Raw genomic sequence first — 19,365 nt, forward strand, 5'->3', positions numbered from 1 at the left:
CCAACTTTGTCTCCTGTATCATAAGCCTCAGGCAGAGCTTCTAAAAGATTGTCCTTGGAAAGGGTCCACCATGTTAAATTCTTGATCTGTAGGAATCAAAGAGATATTTGAGCAGGGGGTGGACAATAATGAATGAAAGACGTGGGGATAAGAAAAGGAAGGAATGAGGATGGGAATGTAGAATGAGGATATGGGAGACTATGAAACCAGAGGAGTGGGGTACATGGAAATGAGGGATATAGGGATATTAGGATGGAGTATAGGAGATGAAGGATGAGAGAACAAGGAACCAAGAAAACATGAGGATTGGGGGATGAAGAAATAGAGGGAAGATATGGAGATATAGGGGACTAGAGATTCCCAAAGGGGTAATCAGGCAGGTAGCTGCCCTAAATTAGGGCCGAGAGTCACCACTTTGGGGGAATAGAGCAGAGATAGGGACTAGGAGGGGACTGAGCCCTGCCCATTGGGTAGGCTTCATAGAGCCAATCCTTCCTGGTGTAATGTGTTGCGTATTGGGGTTGGGGAAGAGGGATTCAGTTAGAACTTGCCAACCTAATCCATAGACCATTAGACCTGCTCTACTAAGAATTGGCTCCTCACCACATGCACCACAGCACCTGAAATTCTGCCTTTGATTTCTTAATTTAAAGTATCTTGCCCTCATTTTGCTCCTCTCAGAGGAGAGGAAAATTCCTACTCTTGTGCTTTAGTGTGTATGAAGCTATCAGAGACTGACTGATGGGGCATCTGAGAGGTGGACAAGGGGTCAGAAAACAAGGTGGGAGAGACAACACATAAACTTTGACAGGGTCAAATCTTTTTGCCTTTATACCAGCCTTGCCTAGCTAATTCAGGGGATGCCATCCTGCTGTAGTCTGGGAAGAGACGACTCCTAGAAATATAACCCCTTAGAATCCTTTGTTGCTGTTGTTGTTTAATCAATTTAGTTGTGTCCAACTCTTCATGACCCTATTTGGGTTTTCTTGGCAATGACACTAGAGAGTTTTGCCACTTTTTTCTCCAGCTCATGTTATAGATGAGGAAACTGAGGCAAACAGGGTTAAGTGACTTGCCCAAAGTCACAGCTAGTAAGTGTCTGAAGCTGGATTTAAACTCAGATCCTCTTGATTCCAGGCCCAGTGCTCTATTCACTGCACCACCTAGCTGCCCTTAGAACCCCTAGCACATAGAATAATCAAGCCTGAGCTGTTTCTGCGTGGTGTGTCACCACCAGGTCACAGAACAAGGACCCTGTCTGGATCAGTACAACTGTCTTTCCTTTCATCACAGTATCCCACAGACTAAACCTATCAGAGAGGATGAATTATGCTCTCCCCACCTCAATAACTGGAGCAGGTGCGATGAGGTGTTTTCTGTGTTGCTGGAGAATTAACAGTACTACACAATCTGAGTTCCATCACCAGTCTTGTTACTAACTCCTTGTGTGATTGCTTCTCCTCTCTAAGACTCAGTTCATCCATCTATAAAATAAAGTTGTTGGACTAGCTCTACCACTTGATCTGCGGGCTACTTTGAGCAAGTCACTCTGGGACTCAGTTTCTTCATGTGTAAAATGAAAGGGTTGGGTTAAATGACCTCTAAAGTCCCTAGAGGTCTGAATCTAGGATCCTATGTCCTAAAAACTATGTAATTCTCAAGCCTTGGGCAGATGGACTCTTTCCTATTTCATAGGACTATCCCCTATGGATCATATTCAGCTCAATCCAGCTGAGTCATGGTTACCATGGAAGCAGTAGGGGGTATTCCTCATTGGGTGGAGTGGATATAGATGGTTCCTGATGTCCTGTCTAACTCTCTGATAGTCTATGTTCTATTTTTCAATGATTCCATAAAATGCTTAAAGTTCTATAAGCTCTATAATTATGTGGATTAGTTAATTACAGAGAGTGAAGTATGGATAATTGGCTCCCTTGCCCTGAAGCAGACACCTCCTCATGTTAGCAGTCTTGACAGGTCCTCTCTCCTTGTCCAAGCTATGGGGGTCTGTGGCAGTGGCGTTGGAAGAATGAGCAAGGGACTGGAGGCTTAAGCCATGGTGCTTCTTTCTAAGTGATAGGACTGACCAGGAGAGCTTGAGAGAGGAGCATGTGACAAAGTGAGACAGGATATTATAGTGTAAAGAACTCTGGGCTGGGAATCGGGACACTTGAGAATAGTCACTAGCTTAGTTGGCTGACTTTGGGAAAGTCTCTTCCCCTTTCTTGAATCTCAGTTTCTTCCTCTATAAAAATAATACTTAAGAAAGATGATCTCTAAGGTTCTTCCTATTTGTAACATTCCAAGATTTTATGAATGTAAGGCAGATTATGTGTGTCCTTAGTGGGGCAAAGAGAGAAAAAGCTGATCAAAGGGATTCTGGGGAGGGAATCTAGAAGAGCTATTAAATTTACGGTTTAGGTAGCTGTAGAGAATCCAATTTTTACATGCCAAAACTTGAACATGGAGCCCAGAAAAAAAAACCAAACCAAAAAACACAATGAAAACTAAGCTTCAAGGATGGAAGTTAAAGGTCAGCCAGAGGATTCACCAAGGTGGGGGCAATAGAGAGGATTATGAGAGTGAAAGGAAGAGTAGGAAATGATTTAAAAATAATTTTAAGAGCTGAGGTAAGAGACTAAGCTGAACACTAGGCTTTTATTTCTGGTGTCAGAGAATCTGGATTCATATCCTGGCTCTGCTACTTCTGACCTGACCAAATCTCTTTGGGCTTCAGTTTTCTCAATAAAATAATTTGGATAAGGTGACATTAAAGTTTCCTTTTTTCTCTAAGTTTATCAGGCTATTTAATCTATAAAGAAATTGTGCCTAGAAGTTCCTTCCATTAGATTTTTTTTATTACAAGCAATGATAAATTTATCACTCATCCTGGAGAAATATGGATACAGGATGAATATGGGTCCTGACTAAATATATGAATATGATAATGACAGAGGTGCTAACAATGAATATGAGAAATCTGTTTTTATTACATAGCTCTCACTAGGAACGGGGGTGGGGGGAAGAAGTGCAATAGAACTAAGAAGGAGAACCAGGGAACCTGTCTTGAGGGACTGACTTGATGGATAGAGCCAGTGCTGGAGGGGATGTGTATCTAAGTACAATTTCTCTCCTAAGAGGAATGAATCTAGACTCTGTAACCTTTGCTGTGCACACATAAATACTAACTTGTGTTTAGTTTGTGCCTTTAGGTGTTCTTACATATGCAATACATTTGCCTTTGTGTCAGTCAGAACTGGTCTTCAGTTCAGTGTCAGATGTTACTGCTAGGGTGGTTAATGGAAGAGAGAAAAGTGGGGCATTTTTATGGCTACCAGAGCTTCTAGAAGAAGCCCTTCAATTTGGCAGCAGCAGAAGGGACCATGAAATTGGATTGGAGAAGGGAAGGAGATGTTCAAGGCTGGATTTTTGCCACAAGGCACAACTGTAACCATGGGTCATACAGTGGGAGGCAGTTGTGGACGTAGTAACCAGAAGGTATAACCCTTAGAAAATCTTTGGGAATCATGCTAAGAATGCTTAGCTCATTCTGGGACAAATGGTAATGAGAATTTGGGGATGCTACTTCCTAGTCTTTATCTTCCTGCATCTTCCTGCTCCACACCACCCTACTATAATAGGGCAAGTTGAGTTCAGATGACTCTTGGGACACAAACTTTCTAAGAAATGACCCCATTTCCAGGTAACCTCCCTTTGTACACTTAGTGTAAGAATGTGGATCATCAACAAGCTCCTCAGAGTCATTCAGGCCATCCTCTGGAGGCTGAAACTCTAAGCTTCTATTTAAAACTAGGTATAAAAAACTGCAGTAGAATCTAGTAGGAAAATCCAATTGAGGGCTATCCCACTTTTTTTGTTCATTTGTTTGTTTTGGGGTCTTTTTGCGAGGCAATGGGGGCTAAGTGACTTGCCCAGGGTCACACAGCTAGTAAGTGTCAAGTGTCTGAGGCCGGATTTGAACTCAGGTACTCCTGAATCCAGGGACAGTTCTTTATCCACTGCGCCACCTAGCTGCCCCTTTTTTAAAAAAATTATCTATCTATCTATCTGTCTGTTTGTTTGTTTATTTATTTATTTATTTAGGGCTATACCATTATGATGGCAAGACCACCTCCCCCTTCTAGAGAAAGAAAGGCAAGAGTATCCGAGAGGGGCTAGGGGACCATCTCACCTGAGATTCATCAGGGGGTGGGGTCAGCAGACTGACAGCAGTGACTACAGACACTGTGATGGAGAAGAGCAGCAAGGAGAAGTGAAGATAGTGAAAGTTGTTGAGCACAGCTGGCCGGTTGTCTGGGAAACCGCAAGGTGGCTCAGGATAAACAAATTCCAGGATCATCCGAGTAGCTCCTACTACCAGCCCTGTAATCAGGCCCCAGAAGGCCCCCTGCAGGAAAAGGAGATGCAACCATAGGTGTTTGTCTCTGTCTCTGTCTCTGTCTCTCTCTCACACACACACACACACACACACACACACACACACACACACACACATGCACAGAGCAGTGTAGAGCTGGAAGGGACCTAAGAGATCAACTAGTCCAACCTTCTCCTCTTTCTATTACTCTCCCTCTAACCCTTTGAAAGATTTTGCCATGTCAAAGCTTCAGCCTTGGATTATTCCCATTATCCAATGACTTCACTCTTACTCAGGTGCAGCTGAATAAAGTGGAAAAAGATCATGAAATCCCACTGATCGGGTTCACTACAAATTTACAAATTACATTACAAAATCTCAACTGGGCCCTCCTTGCAGCAAGAAAACCCTTCTACACCCACCTAATAAATTTGCTACCCCATTCGCCACAGTGATTTTTCCAAACCTTTTCATCCTTCCTCAAACCTCCTGAAGCTTCTCCTTCCTCTACTTTCTTACGTTTCATATTTTACTGAAAAAAACAAAATTTAGGTCATTCACCCAGAACTCCTCCCTTGCCCCTCCTCCTCCTCTTATATCACTTAGATACCTTCTGATACTATCTTCTCCTTCACTTGTTTAACATAAAGAGGTGGGCCTTGTCCCAGACAAGACAAATCCCTCTACTCACATAAGTGATCCCATTGCATCCAGCACATCACCCACATTATCATTGCTTCTCTCATATAAATCTACAGTCTCTCCCTGTCTACTGGCTACTTGTCTGCTAACTCTGAACACTCCAACACCTCCCTCATTCTCAAAAAACCCTCACTTGATCCATCCATCCATACCTGCTAGTTATTATCCTGTATTGGTCCTCCCTTTTGTCACTAACACTTTAAGATAAGTACCTTCAGTTTCCTTTCCTAACTCTCTGCAGTTTGGCTTCTGATTTCATGCAACTGAAACTGCTCTTTTCAAAGTTATTAATGATCTCTTAATTGCCAAATATAATGGTCTTTTCTTAATCCCTCATCCTTCTTGATCTCTCTGCAGTCTTTGACACTGTTGATATCCCTCTTCTCCTTGATCCTCTCTTCTCTCTAGGTTTTCAGGACACTGCTGTCTCCTACTTCTACTTGTCTGACAAACTCTTTAGTCTTCTTTGTTCATCCAGGTTGCACTCACCAACCATGGGTTTTCTCCAAGGCTCTGTCCTCATCTCCCCCTATACTATTTCTCACCAGCTCCCACTGATTCAATCCTCATCATTATGAAGATGATTCTCCAATCTATTTGTCCAGCCCTAACCTCTCTTCTGATCTCCGCTCTCCAATCTTTAATGGCCTATCAAACATCTCAAACTAGATGTCCCATATACATTTTAAACTCAACATGTCTAAAATTGAATCCATTATCTTTCTCCTCAAATTTTCTTCTCTTCCTATCTTCCCTCTTACTGTACATGGTACTTCCATCCTCTTGGTTCCCTAGGTTCACAACTTAGGTAACATTTTCATCTCTTCACTCTCTCTTACCCCTCCCAAATCCAATCTGCTACCAAGTCCTATCATTTCTATCCCCTTTTCTCCTCTTCCATTGCTACAACCCTGCTGCAGATCTTCATCACTGTATACTTGGTATAATAGCCTTCTGATTGTTCTCCCTTCCTCAAGTCTCTCCTCTCTACAATCCGTCATCTACTTGCCTGTCGAATTAATTTTCATTCTGTGCAAGTTTTAACAATGTCACCTCCCTTCCCATTCAATAAACTCAGGTGGCTCCTATTACTTCCAGGATCAAATATAAAACCCTCTTGTTTGGCCTTTCAAGTCTTTCATAACCTGACCCTTTCTACCTTTCCAATCTTTTTATACTTTATTCTCTCGCCTTCCCTGTCCCCTCCTACCTGTGATCTGATGACAATGCCTTCCTTGCTGTTCTTTGAATAAGAAACTCTCCAGACTGTATGCATTTTCACTGGCTGTCTCCCATGGGTAGAATAGTCTCTCACCTCCTCTTTACTTCCTAGCTTTCCCAGATTCCTTCAAGTCCTAGGTAAAGTTCTACTTTTCCAAGAAGTTTTTCCCAGTCCTCCTCAGTTTCAATGCCTTCCCACTGAGATTAACTCCAGTTTATTCTCTCTATATATATCTTGTTTGTATACAGCTATCTACATGATGTCTTTTGCCCCATTATACTGTGAGCTCCTTGAGAACAAGAATTGTTTTTTGTCTTTTTTGAAATCCCTTGTAACAATTGGAATGGCTACCTGCTGGAGACTTACTGTAGAAGAGTTCCGCCCATGAAGCGAAGGTCTTTGAGGGCAAGACCAGGAGTCTTTTCTTTGGCATCAGGAAGTGACGTTGGGTAGTGGGAGGAAGAAGGAAGAGACTAGCGCTCGGTCTCCGACTTTTTCCTGAGGACGCTGGTGGAGAGGGGAGCTAGAAATGCGCTCTCCCTTTAATAGATAGGAATCTAGGCCTTTCTCTCTCTCTTTACCAAATTCTTATTTTCCTTAATAAATGCTTAAAAGTCTAACTCTTGCTAAAGCTTATAATTTATTGGCGACCACTCATTAAATATTTTAGACAGTTTAGCTAGAATTTTAGCCCTTAACACCCTAAAGCTTGGTGCCTTGCTTAGCATATAGTAGATGATTATTAAATACTCATTGACTGACTGAACTCTCTGAGCCTGTTTCAATCATCTGAAAAATGGGGGGGGGGGCGGTGATTGGACTTGATGACCTTTAAGATTCCTTCCAGCTTTAAATCTATGAATCCATGAAGGATAAAAACAAAACAGCTCCTGCCCTCAATGTGCTTATATTCTATCCAGTATAAATAGCAGTCAATATTACAGATCATTAAAAATCAAAGTAAATAGCAGAATACTTTCTGCAAGAACAGTACTTGTAACTGTGGGCATCAGACTAAGCCTCCTCAGAAAAATGGTGCCTGAGTTGAGTTTTGAAAGAAGCCCCAGATTCCATAATGCAGAGGTAAGGAGGGACTGCATTCCAGGTATGGAGGTCAGCAAAGGCTCAGAGATGGGAGATGAAAAGTCGTGTATAGGGAACAACAAATAGGTCAGTTTACCTGGAATGTAGAATGTTCAAAAGAAGAGGGATGTACAATAAACCTGGAGAGATAGGCTGGAGCCTAATTGTGAGGGGCCTTAAAAGTCAAATGAAGAAGCTTATATTTTATGCTAGAGGCAAATAGATCTGAGAATCATCTTCATCAGGGAAGGGAATGACAGGGTCAGACCTAGGCTTTTCGAAGGTCAGTTTGACAGTTCTCTGGAAGATGAATTGGAAAGGAATAAACCTGGATGAAGAGACCAATTAGGAGGCTACTGAAAATAATCCAGATGAAAGGTAATAAGAACCTAAACTAGCCAGCAGGCTGAGAAGAGGAGGGATTACCAAAACTGGGTCTGATCATCATTGCCCTGCCTGGGAAGTTCCACTGTCTCCTTCTTGACTAGTATAAATTATGTACTTCTCTATTTGACTTTTAAAGTCCTCATGAAGGAGAGGGAAGAGTTAAGGATGACTCCAAGGTTGAGAACAAAGGTTACTGGAAGAGTTATGTTGCCATCAATACAAATAAGGAATAAAAGCAGAGGTGAGGATTTAGAAGGCAAGATAGATTCTGTTTGGGACTTGCTGATTTTGAGATGTCTATGAGACTTCCATGAGATGAATGGAGCTATCAAGTATGCAGTTGGTGACGTGAAACTATAGTTCAAGAGAGAGACTGGTGCTGGATGTATACATCTGTTGGTTTTCTGCATAGAGATGATAGTTGAACCAAAGAAGGGAGCTGATGAGATCACCAAGAGTGTAAAGAAAGAAGAGACCTGGGGTATTCCTAGGCATAGGGAGTGGGACAAGTGTGATGATCTAGCAAAGAAGACCAAGAAGGAGCAGCCAGAGAGGAACCAGAATAAGGAGAGTGTCAGAAAAACCCAGGGAGGAGAAAGTATTCAGAAAGAGAGAGTGGTCAACAGTGTCAAATGTTGACAAGCAATCAAAAAAGGATGAAGACTGACAAAAGGACACTAGAACTCTTGAGTTCCCTTCTCTTTTATCAGCTCCTAATTCATCCAATCTTTTTAGAATCTTGGGGTAGGGTAATTGCCATCAGGTATTCTGTTCTTTCCAGTGTCCAGACTCAGGCATGGTTCTACATTCTTTGTTCTGCCCTTATTTCAGCTCAGAAAGCTAGAATTTTTCCAAAGGAATTTTTACTAAGAAACTAAGTTATTTCCAAAGTCTTGATGGCAAATTGGATATTTATTACCATCAGTTTTTAATTTTATTTTTTAAAAGCCAAATTGGGCAAAAAAGGAGGATAAAAGTATATTCATGGGCTGCATAGGGAGAAGGAGAAGGGAACTGTCATTTATTAAGCACCTACTATGTGCCAGGAATATATCGGTATTATCAATATTGTCTCATTTCATCCTCATAACAACACTGTAAAAGGTAGGTTATTTTTATGATCCCCACTTAACAGCTGAGGAAACTGAGGAAAACAGAGGTTAAGTGATTTGCCCAAGGTCATACAACTAGTAAGTATCTGAGAGCAGATTTGAACTCAGGACTTTCTGACTCTAGGACTAGTGCTCTATTCACTGTGCCACCTAGCTGTAAAGGACAATGATGGCATCAGAGAGAAGATGGAGCTTCTTGATTCTTATCTTGCTTCTATTTTCTCTGCCAAGAAGAATGAGGCTTGTATTGGAGATGATAAGTCAAAAAATGCCCAAGATAAGTAAGGAAATAGTAAGAGAGCTTCTTTTGTTTAACTAAGGTCACCTGGCCCAAAGGAATTACATGTTAAGGTATTAAAAGAACCGGCAGGTGTGATTGCTGAGCCACTGTCAGTGATTTCTGAAAGATCATAGAAAACAGGAGAGATGCCCCCAAATTAGAGAAGGGGAAAAGCCCTAATTTTTAAAAAAAGAGTTTGATTTGTAGTCTGTCTTCAATGGGCTCCATTCTAGAAAGGACCATTAAATGGATAGATAGTGAACATCTTAAAAGGAAAGCAGTGATTACAAAAAGTCAACATGGCTTCATCAAGAACATGTCATAAGAGACAAACATCATTTGCCTTTTTTACAAGATTATTAAATTAATAAAGAGAATGCAGTAGATACACTTCACTTAGATTTTAGTAAACTTTTGATAAACAGCTTCTTATAGACTTCTTGTGGAGTAGATTGGAGATTATGCATTAGATAAGAATACAATAAGATATATTTACAATTAGTTGGAGGGCTATGCTCAAAGAATAGTCACTAATGGTTCAGTGTCAGAGATATGTCTATGGTCCTGTACTATCTAACATTTTTATCAATGACTTGGGTATTGATACTGATGGCGTGTTCATCAGACTTGAAGATGACCCAATGGTGGGAAGAATGGCTGGGATACTGGATGATAGAGTCAAGATTCAAAAGGATCATGACAAACTAGAGCACTGGGCTGAATCTAATAAGATGAAATACCATAAAAGTTTAATGTAAAATCTTATACATGGGTGCAAAAAAGTCAGCTTCACAAATACAAGATGGGGAAGTTGTGGTTAGACAGTAGTTGTTCCCAAAATGACCTGAGGGTTTAATTGCATCATAAGCACCATGGGATGTGGCAGCCAAAAAATTTCATGCAGTCTTGGCCTGTACTAAGTGTGGTATGGCAGACAGGAATAGGGAGGCAATAGTCCTGCCATATTCTGTCCTTATCAGACCCCATCTGGAGTGCTGTGTTCTTTTCTGGGTACCATAGTTGAGAATAACTGGGATGGTGAAAGGCCCTGAATCCATGTCATAGGAGGATCAAATAAAGGGACAGGGGGTGTTTAGCTTGGAGAAGAGACGACATGTTCAAGTATTAGAAAGACCATGATATGAAGGAAGGACTGGTTGGCCAAACCAGGATCAATGAGTGGAAGTTGAAAAGAGAAAGATTTTGGCTTGATGTCAGAGAAAACTTCCTCTGTAGAATGACCTGCTTCAGAAAGTGTGGATTGCCCCTCCTTGGAGGTCTTTGAGGAGGAGCTGGATAAACACATGTTGGGTCTGTTATAGAGGGAATTCTCTAAGTTATGGGCTTAGACCATATGGACACAGAAGTCCCCTCTGAATCTCAAATTTTGTGATGCTGTGAAGGTCCCTCAATCCTTTTTTTTTTTTTTTTTGCGGGGCAATGGGGGTTAAGTGACTTGCCCAGGGTCACACAGCTAGTAAGTGTCAAGTGTCTGAGGCCAGATTTGAACTCAGGTACTCCTGAATCCAGGGCCGGTGTTTTATCCACTATGCCACCTAGCTGCCCCCCTCAATCCTTTGTGAAAGGATATTGGGAAGCTTTTAGCTGGTTCAGCTGCTCATTGTGGGGCTGTAATACCTGTGGGGTGGGAGGGACCTTCCCAGCCCTTAGGGATATAGAAGTAGTCTTCCCTGTGTCCTCTCCAGTTTTGACTCTCCTTAATACTCCCTCTTCCCTACCATCTCCAGCTGACAGGTGTGTCCCTCCCACCATATTGGTTGAGTGGTGCCTGGCACACACTTTGGCACCTGGGCTGCCCACCAGTTCATAAGAAGCAAATGATCAGGTCTTGCAAAACATGTGGTTTCCCAAAGAAACAGAAACACTTCCTCCAAGAGGTCTGATCAGCACCACCTTGGGAACTTGAGAGATATGCTGCTGCTACTATTACTACTGTTACTACTACTACTACTACCACTACCACCACCACCACCACCACTACTACCAATAATTCACATATATGGCACTTTGAAGTTTACAGAGTGCTTTCCTGACAAATGATCCCATGAAGTAGCTATTGCAAGAATTATAATCCGTGTTTTCAAGATTAAGAAACTAAGGCTCAGAGAATTTAAGGGACTTACTTAAAGTCATATAGCTAGTAAGTTATTGGAACCAGCATTCCTGAAACCAAGGCCAATGTCATTTCCACTATGCTATACTGCTTCTATATTTCCTCTGGTTGAGACTGCTCTTATAATCCCAGGTCTGAAGACCTGAACCTGAAACCCAAATCCCCTACCCCCATCCAGACACAGGTCGACACTTTCCAGAGAAAAAAGTATCTTGTTATCTATCATCAGGTAGCTACTACTACCCAACTACTCTTGGGATATTGGCATTGATTTTCTTGGTGACATCACAGTCCTACTTCTGAGAACTTTGGTATGATGGGAATTTGCCCAACTTGCTGGGCAGAACAGAACATTCATCCATTCATCTACCCCTGCTATTCCCTTGTCAATCCACTTAGGGATCCTTACCCATCCTTTTTCTTAAATAGGTGCACATGACCCTTCCCCTTGACCCTTACCTTATGGCTCTTTACCTACCTGTTCATTGGCCCGATTCCAAAATACTCCTAAGACAAAGATAGCTGTGATAGGAGGTGCCAGGGAACTGGTAACCACCTGCATGTAGATGAAGAGCTGGCCACTTTTGGAGCCCTGGAGGACTGGGATCCAGACTACACTAACACCAATGAGGACCACAATAACCAGCCTGTAGAAGGAGAAATGCCAGTGTCACCAGTAGCAAACAAGTCATCCCCATTATTTGGATCCATTTCTCCTCTCAAGCCTCTGTGCTAGGGGTTGAGGTAGAGAAAACTAGAATGAGAATGATCTGCTACTTTGCAGTGACTCCAAATTCCCTTTGGAGGAATGGGGACAGGAGGAAAGGGATTTAGGAGGGATCAGAGTGAGGACACTCTAAGTTGGTTTGCAGAGGAAAACTTGGTATACTTGAACTCATTCTTCCCTACACTTACCTTAACTGTTCTATTCTTATTTATGATTGCACTATGTGTGTCCCCCAATATTGCCTAGGCTAGGGCTGAGGGCAAAATAGGTGTGATAAATTGATTCACTGGCTAACTGGATCCTGACTACCAGGGCTATGCCTAAAGAAGACCTTGAGTCATAAGGCTTTGGAATAGCAAACTTCAGGGGAGAATCATACCACTCCTCTATCCAGGAGGAATTGTAACCAACCACCTGTACCTGTGTCAGCATCTTTGGGAAAAGTCCCAGCCACTGTGCCCTAGTTTATTTTTGCTTCAGAGAATCATGGAATATTAGAACTGGAAGGGACTTTAAAGATAATCCCATCCAACCCTCTCATTTTACACATGACAAAACTGTGGTGTAAGGTAACATAGTAATTTAATGACAGAACTGGAACTAAGAATCCAGGACTCCTGACTCTCAGTCCAATGATATGTTCATAATACTACATGGGTATGAGGGATAAGCAAAGTGGGAGGTGGGGCACTGCAATCCCAAAACAGAAACCAAAAGGAAGAGTCCCGAGCACTTTTGCAGCAGTAAACATGGGGAATGGGTAGAGCTCAGGAGCCCCAAACCTCCATGTCTCCAACAGAGAGCAACCAATTCTGTCCTCTCTAGTCCTTGGGTGGAGAAGAAAGGAGAGCAAAAGGGAAGGAATGAAGGTGACATACTAATTAATACTAATTAACACTTATATATGACACTTCTCATCTTCAAAGTCTTTTCCAAGCCTTCATTAACCACTGTTCTCTCCCCATAAACCATAATTTCCCATGTCTGTTGGATGTCTCCCCTTGCATATCTTGTTAAAAACTCATCATGGCCCAAAGCAAACTTCTTATCTCTTCTCCTCACTTCCCTATCTCTGTGAATGGCATCAAGATCTTCTTTGTTATCCAGACTCAAAACTTCTTCCTCACTCCCACATTTGGTCACCAAGTCATAGCAATTCTTCCATGGTGATATCTCCAAAACCTCTGTCTTCTCCTTTCCCAATAGACCATCCTAAGCTCCTGACTTTAGCCTTCATCACCTAATACCTGGATTATGATAGCACAAACACTGGTTTCTTTGGCTTCAGTGGTAAAGAATCATGGCAATGAGAGTTCTCTGCTATCCCTTCTGATTCAGCAGTCCCCTCAATCCCCATAGGTTAGGGAAGGTGGGGTTAGAGCACAATCCATTGATAGTACCTCTTTCCCTTCTATACCATTACAAATATATACTCAATAATTGGGAAAATTTTTATATACAGTTTCTCAGATAAAGGTCTTATATCTAAAATATAGAGAGAACTTTGTCAAATTTATAAGAATATGAATCATTACCCAATTGACAAATGGTCAAAGGATATGAACAGGCAGTTTTTCAGTGAAGAAATCAAAACTATATATAGTCACATTAAAAATACTCTAGGGGCAGCTAGGTGGTGCAGTGGATAGAGCACCGGCCCTGGATTCAGGAGGACCTGAGTTCAAATCAGGCCTCAGACACTAAAAAAAACTAGCTGTGTGATCCTGGGCAAGTCACTTAACCCCAATTGCCTCACCAAAAAACCCCCAAAAAACCCCAAAAAACAAACAAACAAAATACTCTAATCATTATTGACTAGAGAAATGCAAATTAAAACAACTTGGAAATATCATCTCACGCCTATCAGATTGGCTAAAATGATAGAAGGGAAAAATGACAAATGTTAGAGGGGATATGGAAAAATTGGGACACTAATACTCTGTTGGTAGAACTGTGAACTGATCCAACCATTTTGGAGAACAATTTGGAATTATGCCCAAAGAGTTATAAAACTGAGTATACCCTTTGACCCAGCTATACCACTATTAGGTCTGTTTCCCAAGGTGATCAGTGAAAAAGGAAAATAACCTATATGTTCTAAAATATTTATAGCAGCTCCCTTTGTGGTAGCAGAGAACCGGATACTGCAGGGATGTCTATCAATTGGGGAATGGCTGAAAAAGTTGTAGTATATGACTGTAATGGAACATTGCTGTTATAAGAAATGATGAGCTGTTTGATTTTTTTTTTTTTTTAGTGAGGCAATTGGGGTTAAGTGACTTGCCCAGGGTCACACAGCTAGTAAGTGTTAAGTGTCTGAGGCCGGATTTGAACTCAGGTACTCCTGATTCCAGGGCCGGTGCTCTATCCACTGCGCCACCTAGCTGCCCCCTGTTTGATTTTTTAAAAACATGGAAAGACTTGAATGAAATAATGAAAAGTGAAATGAGAAGAACCAAGAGATTGTTGTATATAGTAACAGCAATATTGTTCGAAGAATAAATGTGACCAAGTTATTCTGAGCATTATAAATACTCAGATCAACTATAAAGGACCAATAAAGGAAGATACTATCCACCTCTGGAGAAAACTGACAAATAGAAGTATGCATGGTATGGTTTTATGCATATTTATAAATTGTATCAAATGGTGGCTTTCTATAGTGTGGGGTGGGGTGGGGAGGGAGGGAGATGGTTCAAAACTTAAAATGTAACCCCAAAAATTCAATTTACAAAACAAACAAAAACAAATTTTCACTCAGAAGTGCCTTAGGGGGCAGCTAGGTGGCGCAGTGGATAGAGCACCGGCCCCAGAGTCAGGAGTACCTGAGTTCAAATCCGGCCTCAGACACTTAACACTTACTAGCTGTGTGACCCTGGGCAAGTCACTTAACCCCAATTGCCTCACTAAAAAAAAAAAAAAAAAGAAAGAAATGCCTTAGCCCAGTTTCTACACTGACCTACCCACCTTACACTACCTTATCCACTAGCCCAGGAGTATTCTCTGAGGGGGAATTGCCTTGGAAATTTGGATTTGAATCCTGCTTTAGACACTTAGAAGCTGTTTACTTATCTGTAATGGGGAGAAATAATATTTGCCTACCTACCTTAAGGGAGAATTATGAGGAAAGAGCTTTACAGGGCCTAAATTACTTTACAAATATGAGCTATTATAATTAGTCTGATATCTCCTCAAAAAAAAAAAAACTAACAAAAAAGAATCCCTCCTACCTTCCAAGGCCAGTCACTAATAACCATAATAACTCACTTATATCAGCACTTTCAGATTTGCAAACTGCTTTGTGTATATTATCTAATTTGATTTTGACAAGCCTGTGGTGTAGGTGCTGTTATTGCCCTTCTTTTACGAATGAGGAAAAGGGCTGAAAGAGGTTACCTGACTTGCTCAGGGTTATACTAGGTAGGGGATGAGGGTAGTTGTTGCCTCTCATGAAGTTCAGAGCCAGCATCCTAGACTTAGAGGTGGATGTATAGGGTTAGTCTCTAATTTTTCAGAGAAAGAAACTGGAACCCAGAGTGATTAAATTACTTTGTCCAAAGTTACTTAGGTAGTAAATGCCAGAGACAATATTTGAACTCAGTTCCCCTGACTCCAAAGCCATGCTCCTCTTGCCACATAAGAACAGAAGAGAAGGTTCGTACCTATCTCACCCCAGAACAGGTTAATAGCTCTTCCAGCCCCAGGCTTTCAGGATCCCTTTTGTAGGATCCCAAAGCAATGTTGTGCTGAAGACAGCTCAAACCCAGCTCATGTTCATAAGAGCTGATTGTTAAAATTTCAGTGTGAGTATTTGCACTTCAGAGATCAGTAAATGCTACAAATCCATGCTATGATTTGTTTTATTTATTATATAGATTTAAAGAAGGGATGGAAAAATGTTAATAATGCAGACAAAACTTTTTTGGAGAGCTGGTTGTTAAACACTGGTCCCGAGAGACAGGGTGGAGGAGGTCAGACTTGTCCTCTCTCATGTCAGCCTCAGAAATTCAAGGTTTTGCCCTCCCCAAAGAGATCTGGCTTCCCTCAACACATCATCCTCCATCCATCAAGGATCTGCCACTTAGGAATTTCTTTGGGCCTTGACTGAAGCTACATGGTTTTTGCTTTCAGCCTTAAAAATGATGATGATAGGCATAATTCCTCATATTTATATGACACTTTGCTTAGGTAAAGGCTCACATCTCACCTGATCCTAACAACAAACCTGTAATCAACATTTGGCAGGTAAAACCACTGAGCTTCAGAGAAGGGAAGACTCAGAGGAGGCCCAGAGAACTTGCCCAACGTTGCTTGGCAAGTTAATGACAGCCAGGACCAGAACAAAGGTCTCTTGCCTCCAGAAGTATGTTGGTAAATGTTTAACGATCTGCTTTCTGAAAAGCATCAGTCACTTCTAAGTTTAATCTGAATTTTTAACATTTTCCCCATCACTTTCTTATGCCTAAGACAATCAACAAAATAATCAACCAGGCCTTGATTTGTAGCATTTGCAAATTTCTACTGTGTAAATGCTAACACCAAAAATTTAACAACCAGATCTCATCAGCTAGCTTGAGCTGGCTCCAGCACAACCCTCAATTTACACAGAATAATGAACATAGTAGCCTATTTCCTCTCCCCATCCGGTGACAATCACCATCTTCTTATTACTCTGGATCCTAACTTATTTCAGAGTGTCTTGTTCATCATGCTTCTTGCTGTGGTAGAAAGGAAACAAACAGGACTGAAGGTCACAGGGACTGAACTTTAGACCCAGTAAAATATAAGCTCTCTGAAGGCAGGCAGTACTGCCTAGGCTTCTAGGTGATGCAGCAGATAGGACACTGGGCCTGGAGTCAGGGGTACTCAAATTTAAATTAGGCTTCTTACAATGACTAACTGTGTGGACAAAAATGCGTATATTAATTTTGTTTTTATCATGAATCTAAACTTTTATTGACTAGGCAGGAAGGTGATAAATGTGGATACAACTTTAAATTTCCCATATTTCTGACCCCATTTGGGAACAACCAGGCCACATGACTTTTTGGTGTGGGTTTTTTTTTGTTGTTGTTGTTGTTACTGTTTTGTTTTTCTTCTATTTCACTCCTGGTCATCTCAAGGAGAATAGGAACAAGTAAGAAATCCTTTTCTCTCGCTAAGGTCTTTAGGGAGTTAAAAAGATGCTCAACCTAAAAAATCAGGGTAGGGGCAGCTAGATGGCACAGTGGATAAAGCACCGGCCCTGGATTCAGGAGTACCTGAGTTCAAATCCAGCCTCAGACACTTGACACTTACTAGCTATGTGACCCTGGGCAAGTCACTTAACCCCAATAGCCTCACCAAAAAAAAAAAAAAATCAGGGGAGCAGTGCATCAACATTTAAGTGTCTTTGTTTCAGATCTAAATATCCATGGTTCGTGTTTTAAAAATAAATATGTATCTATTCTTTTTCTTGGAATAAATTTTACCAAGGATCAAGAAGAATTTAGATTTTAACAGCAAGATTGCTGTACCACAACAAAGTGGGTTTCTTCTCAAACTGACAATGTTTAGGTTTTAAGCCAATAAAGAACCAGTTAATGTGAAACTAAAAAAACAAAACAAAACAAAAACAAAAAACAATTACTAACTGTGTGAATCTGGCCAAGTCCCTTAACCTCTGTCTTCCTCAGTTTCCTCAACTGTAAATTGAGAATAATAGTAGCACATACCTCTGAGTTGTTATGAGAATCAAATGAGATGATGTTTGTAACATGCTTTGCTAACCTCAAAGTGCTATATAAATGCTAGCTCATTATGATTTCACAAATGAGGAAACTGAGGCCTAGAAATAATGATTAAGCAGCTTGCCCAAGGTCAGACAGCTAGTAATCAATCAATCAATCAATCAATCAATCAGCAATATTTATTAAGTACTTTCTATGTACCAGAAATTGTGTTAAATGCTGGGGATACCAGGAAAAGGCGAAAACAATCTCTGCACTCAAGGAGCTGAGATAACATATATGGAAAGAAGTCTTGGAGGGGAAGGAACTAGCAGTCAGGGAGAGCAGGCAAGCTCTCCTGCAGAAGGGAGCATTTGAGCTGAGCCTTAAAGGAATCCAGGGAATTCTAAAAGGTGCTAAAGAGGAAAAGCATTCCAGGCATGAGAGACAGCCTGTGCAAAAGGGCGGGGATCAGAGATGGAGCTTGGTTGCTTGGAACAGCAAGTAGTTGAGCATAGCAGAATCGTGGAGTGGGATTTTAGAGAAGGGTGAATAATTATGTAAAAAAAATTGTCAAGGTAGGAAGGGGCAAGGTGGCCAGAAAGAATTTATATTTGATCCTAGAAGTTAATGGATGGAGTACCACTGGAGTTTATTGGTGGAGGGGAGGAGGTGATAGAATCAGACCTGTACTTTGGGAAAATTACTTAGGCAGATGGGTGGAGAATGAATTGGAGTCAGGAGAGACTTGAGGCAGGAAGGTCAATTAGGAGATCATTATAATAATCCAGTCTATCGTGATGACAGCTTGGGGTAGGTGGTGGCTATATAAAGGAGAGGAGACATTTGGACATTTTTCTAGGCAAGAGGGAGAAAAATAGGGAGATACTGAAATATGTTTTACATCACTTCATATGGTATATCATGAGGGTATTGTATTTCTTGCCTTCTGTGGAAATTTATTTTGATTTGGGGACCCTACCTTTGGGCTGAGATTAGAAAGCCTTAGGCCCTCAGGGTCTCTTCTGTGTGGGAGGTACTGGTGCCCCCCCCTCCCATCCTCAGCTTCAGCTGAGCCAAAAAGCCCCGTGGGCTGTACAAGACGCCAGGTCAGACAGCTGAGGGGAAAAAGCCCCCAGCTCCCTCCGACCTGAGCAGAGGTATATGAGAGATGCTGGGCTCTGGCGTGGCCTATGCTGGGGCCTATGCTGAAGCACGTGAGGCTGGAGTGTACCCCACCCCCCCACCAACCGTAGCCCTGACTGGCAGATTAGCTTGGTCTGTGGGGGCACAGAAAGCCCCGAGATTTGAGTGGAGAGAAGAAAAGGTATATATAGACCTGGGAGTTAGACTCAGGGGGTTCAGTTGGACAGGGACGGACGAGAGAGGCTGAGAAGAGGTTTGGACAAGGAGACGGGGGATGAGAGGAACAGTAACGCAGGACTAGGAGCAAGGAGGAAAGGCCTGCAGACAAGATTAAGAGAGGCGGACAAGATTAGAGGGGCTGCAAAGGCAGAAGAGGGCAGACTGATGGAGCAGACAGACAGAAGGTCGGTGAGAGAGAAACACAGGGGTTCAGCAGTGGCAGTAAGAAGAGGAAAGTTAGAAGCAGGGGGATTTACAAAGTGAAAG

At 41.7% G+C, this 19,365-nt stretch overlaps 1 protein-coding gene across 4 annotated transcripts in view; it reads right to left on the reverse strand.

Moving 5' to 3' along the window:
- The window catches only part of SLC5A10 (solute carrier family 5 member 10), a 186,461-nt gene that overhangs the window by 3,089 nt on the left and 164,007 nt on the right, over positions 1–19,365 (reverse strand). For all 4 annotated transcript variants that reach the window (XM_043978046.1, XM_043978048.1, XM_043978044.1 and 1 more), the window contains 3 exons: positions 11,777–11,945; positions 4,193–4,408; positions 2–86 (listed from right to left, as the gene is read on the reverse strand). In XM_043978046.1, coding sequence (XP_043833981.1) covers positions 2–86; positions 4,193–4,408; positions 11,777–11,945 — 470 coding nt within the window. The remainder of the gene's footprint in view (position 1; positions 87–4,192; positions 4,409–11,776; positions 11,946–19,365) is intronic.

Source organism: Dromiciops gliroides, chromosome 1 (assembly GCF_019393635.1).
Source record: "Dromiciops gliroides isolate mDroGli1 chromosome 1, mDroGli1.pri, whole genome shotgun sequence".
NCBI classification, from domain to species: domain Eukaryota; kingdom Metazoa; phylum Chordata; class Mammalia; order Microbiotheria; family Microbiotheriidae; genus Dromiciops; species Dromiciops gliroides.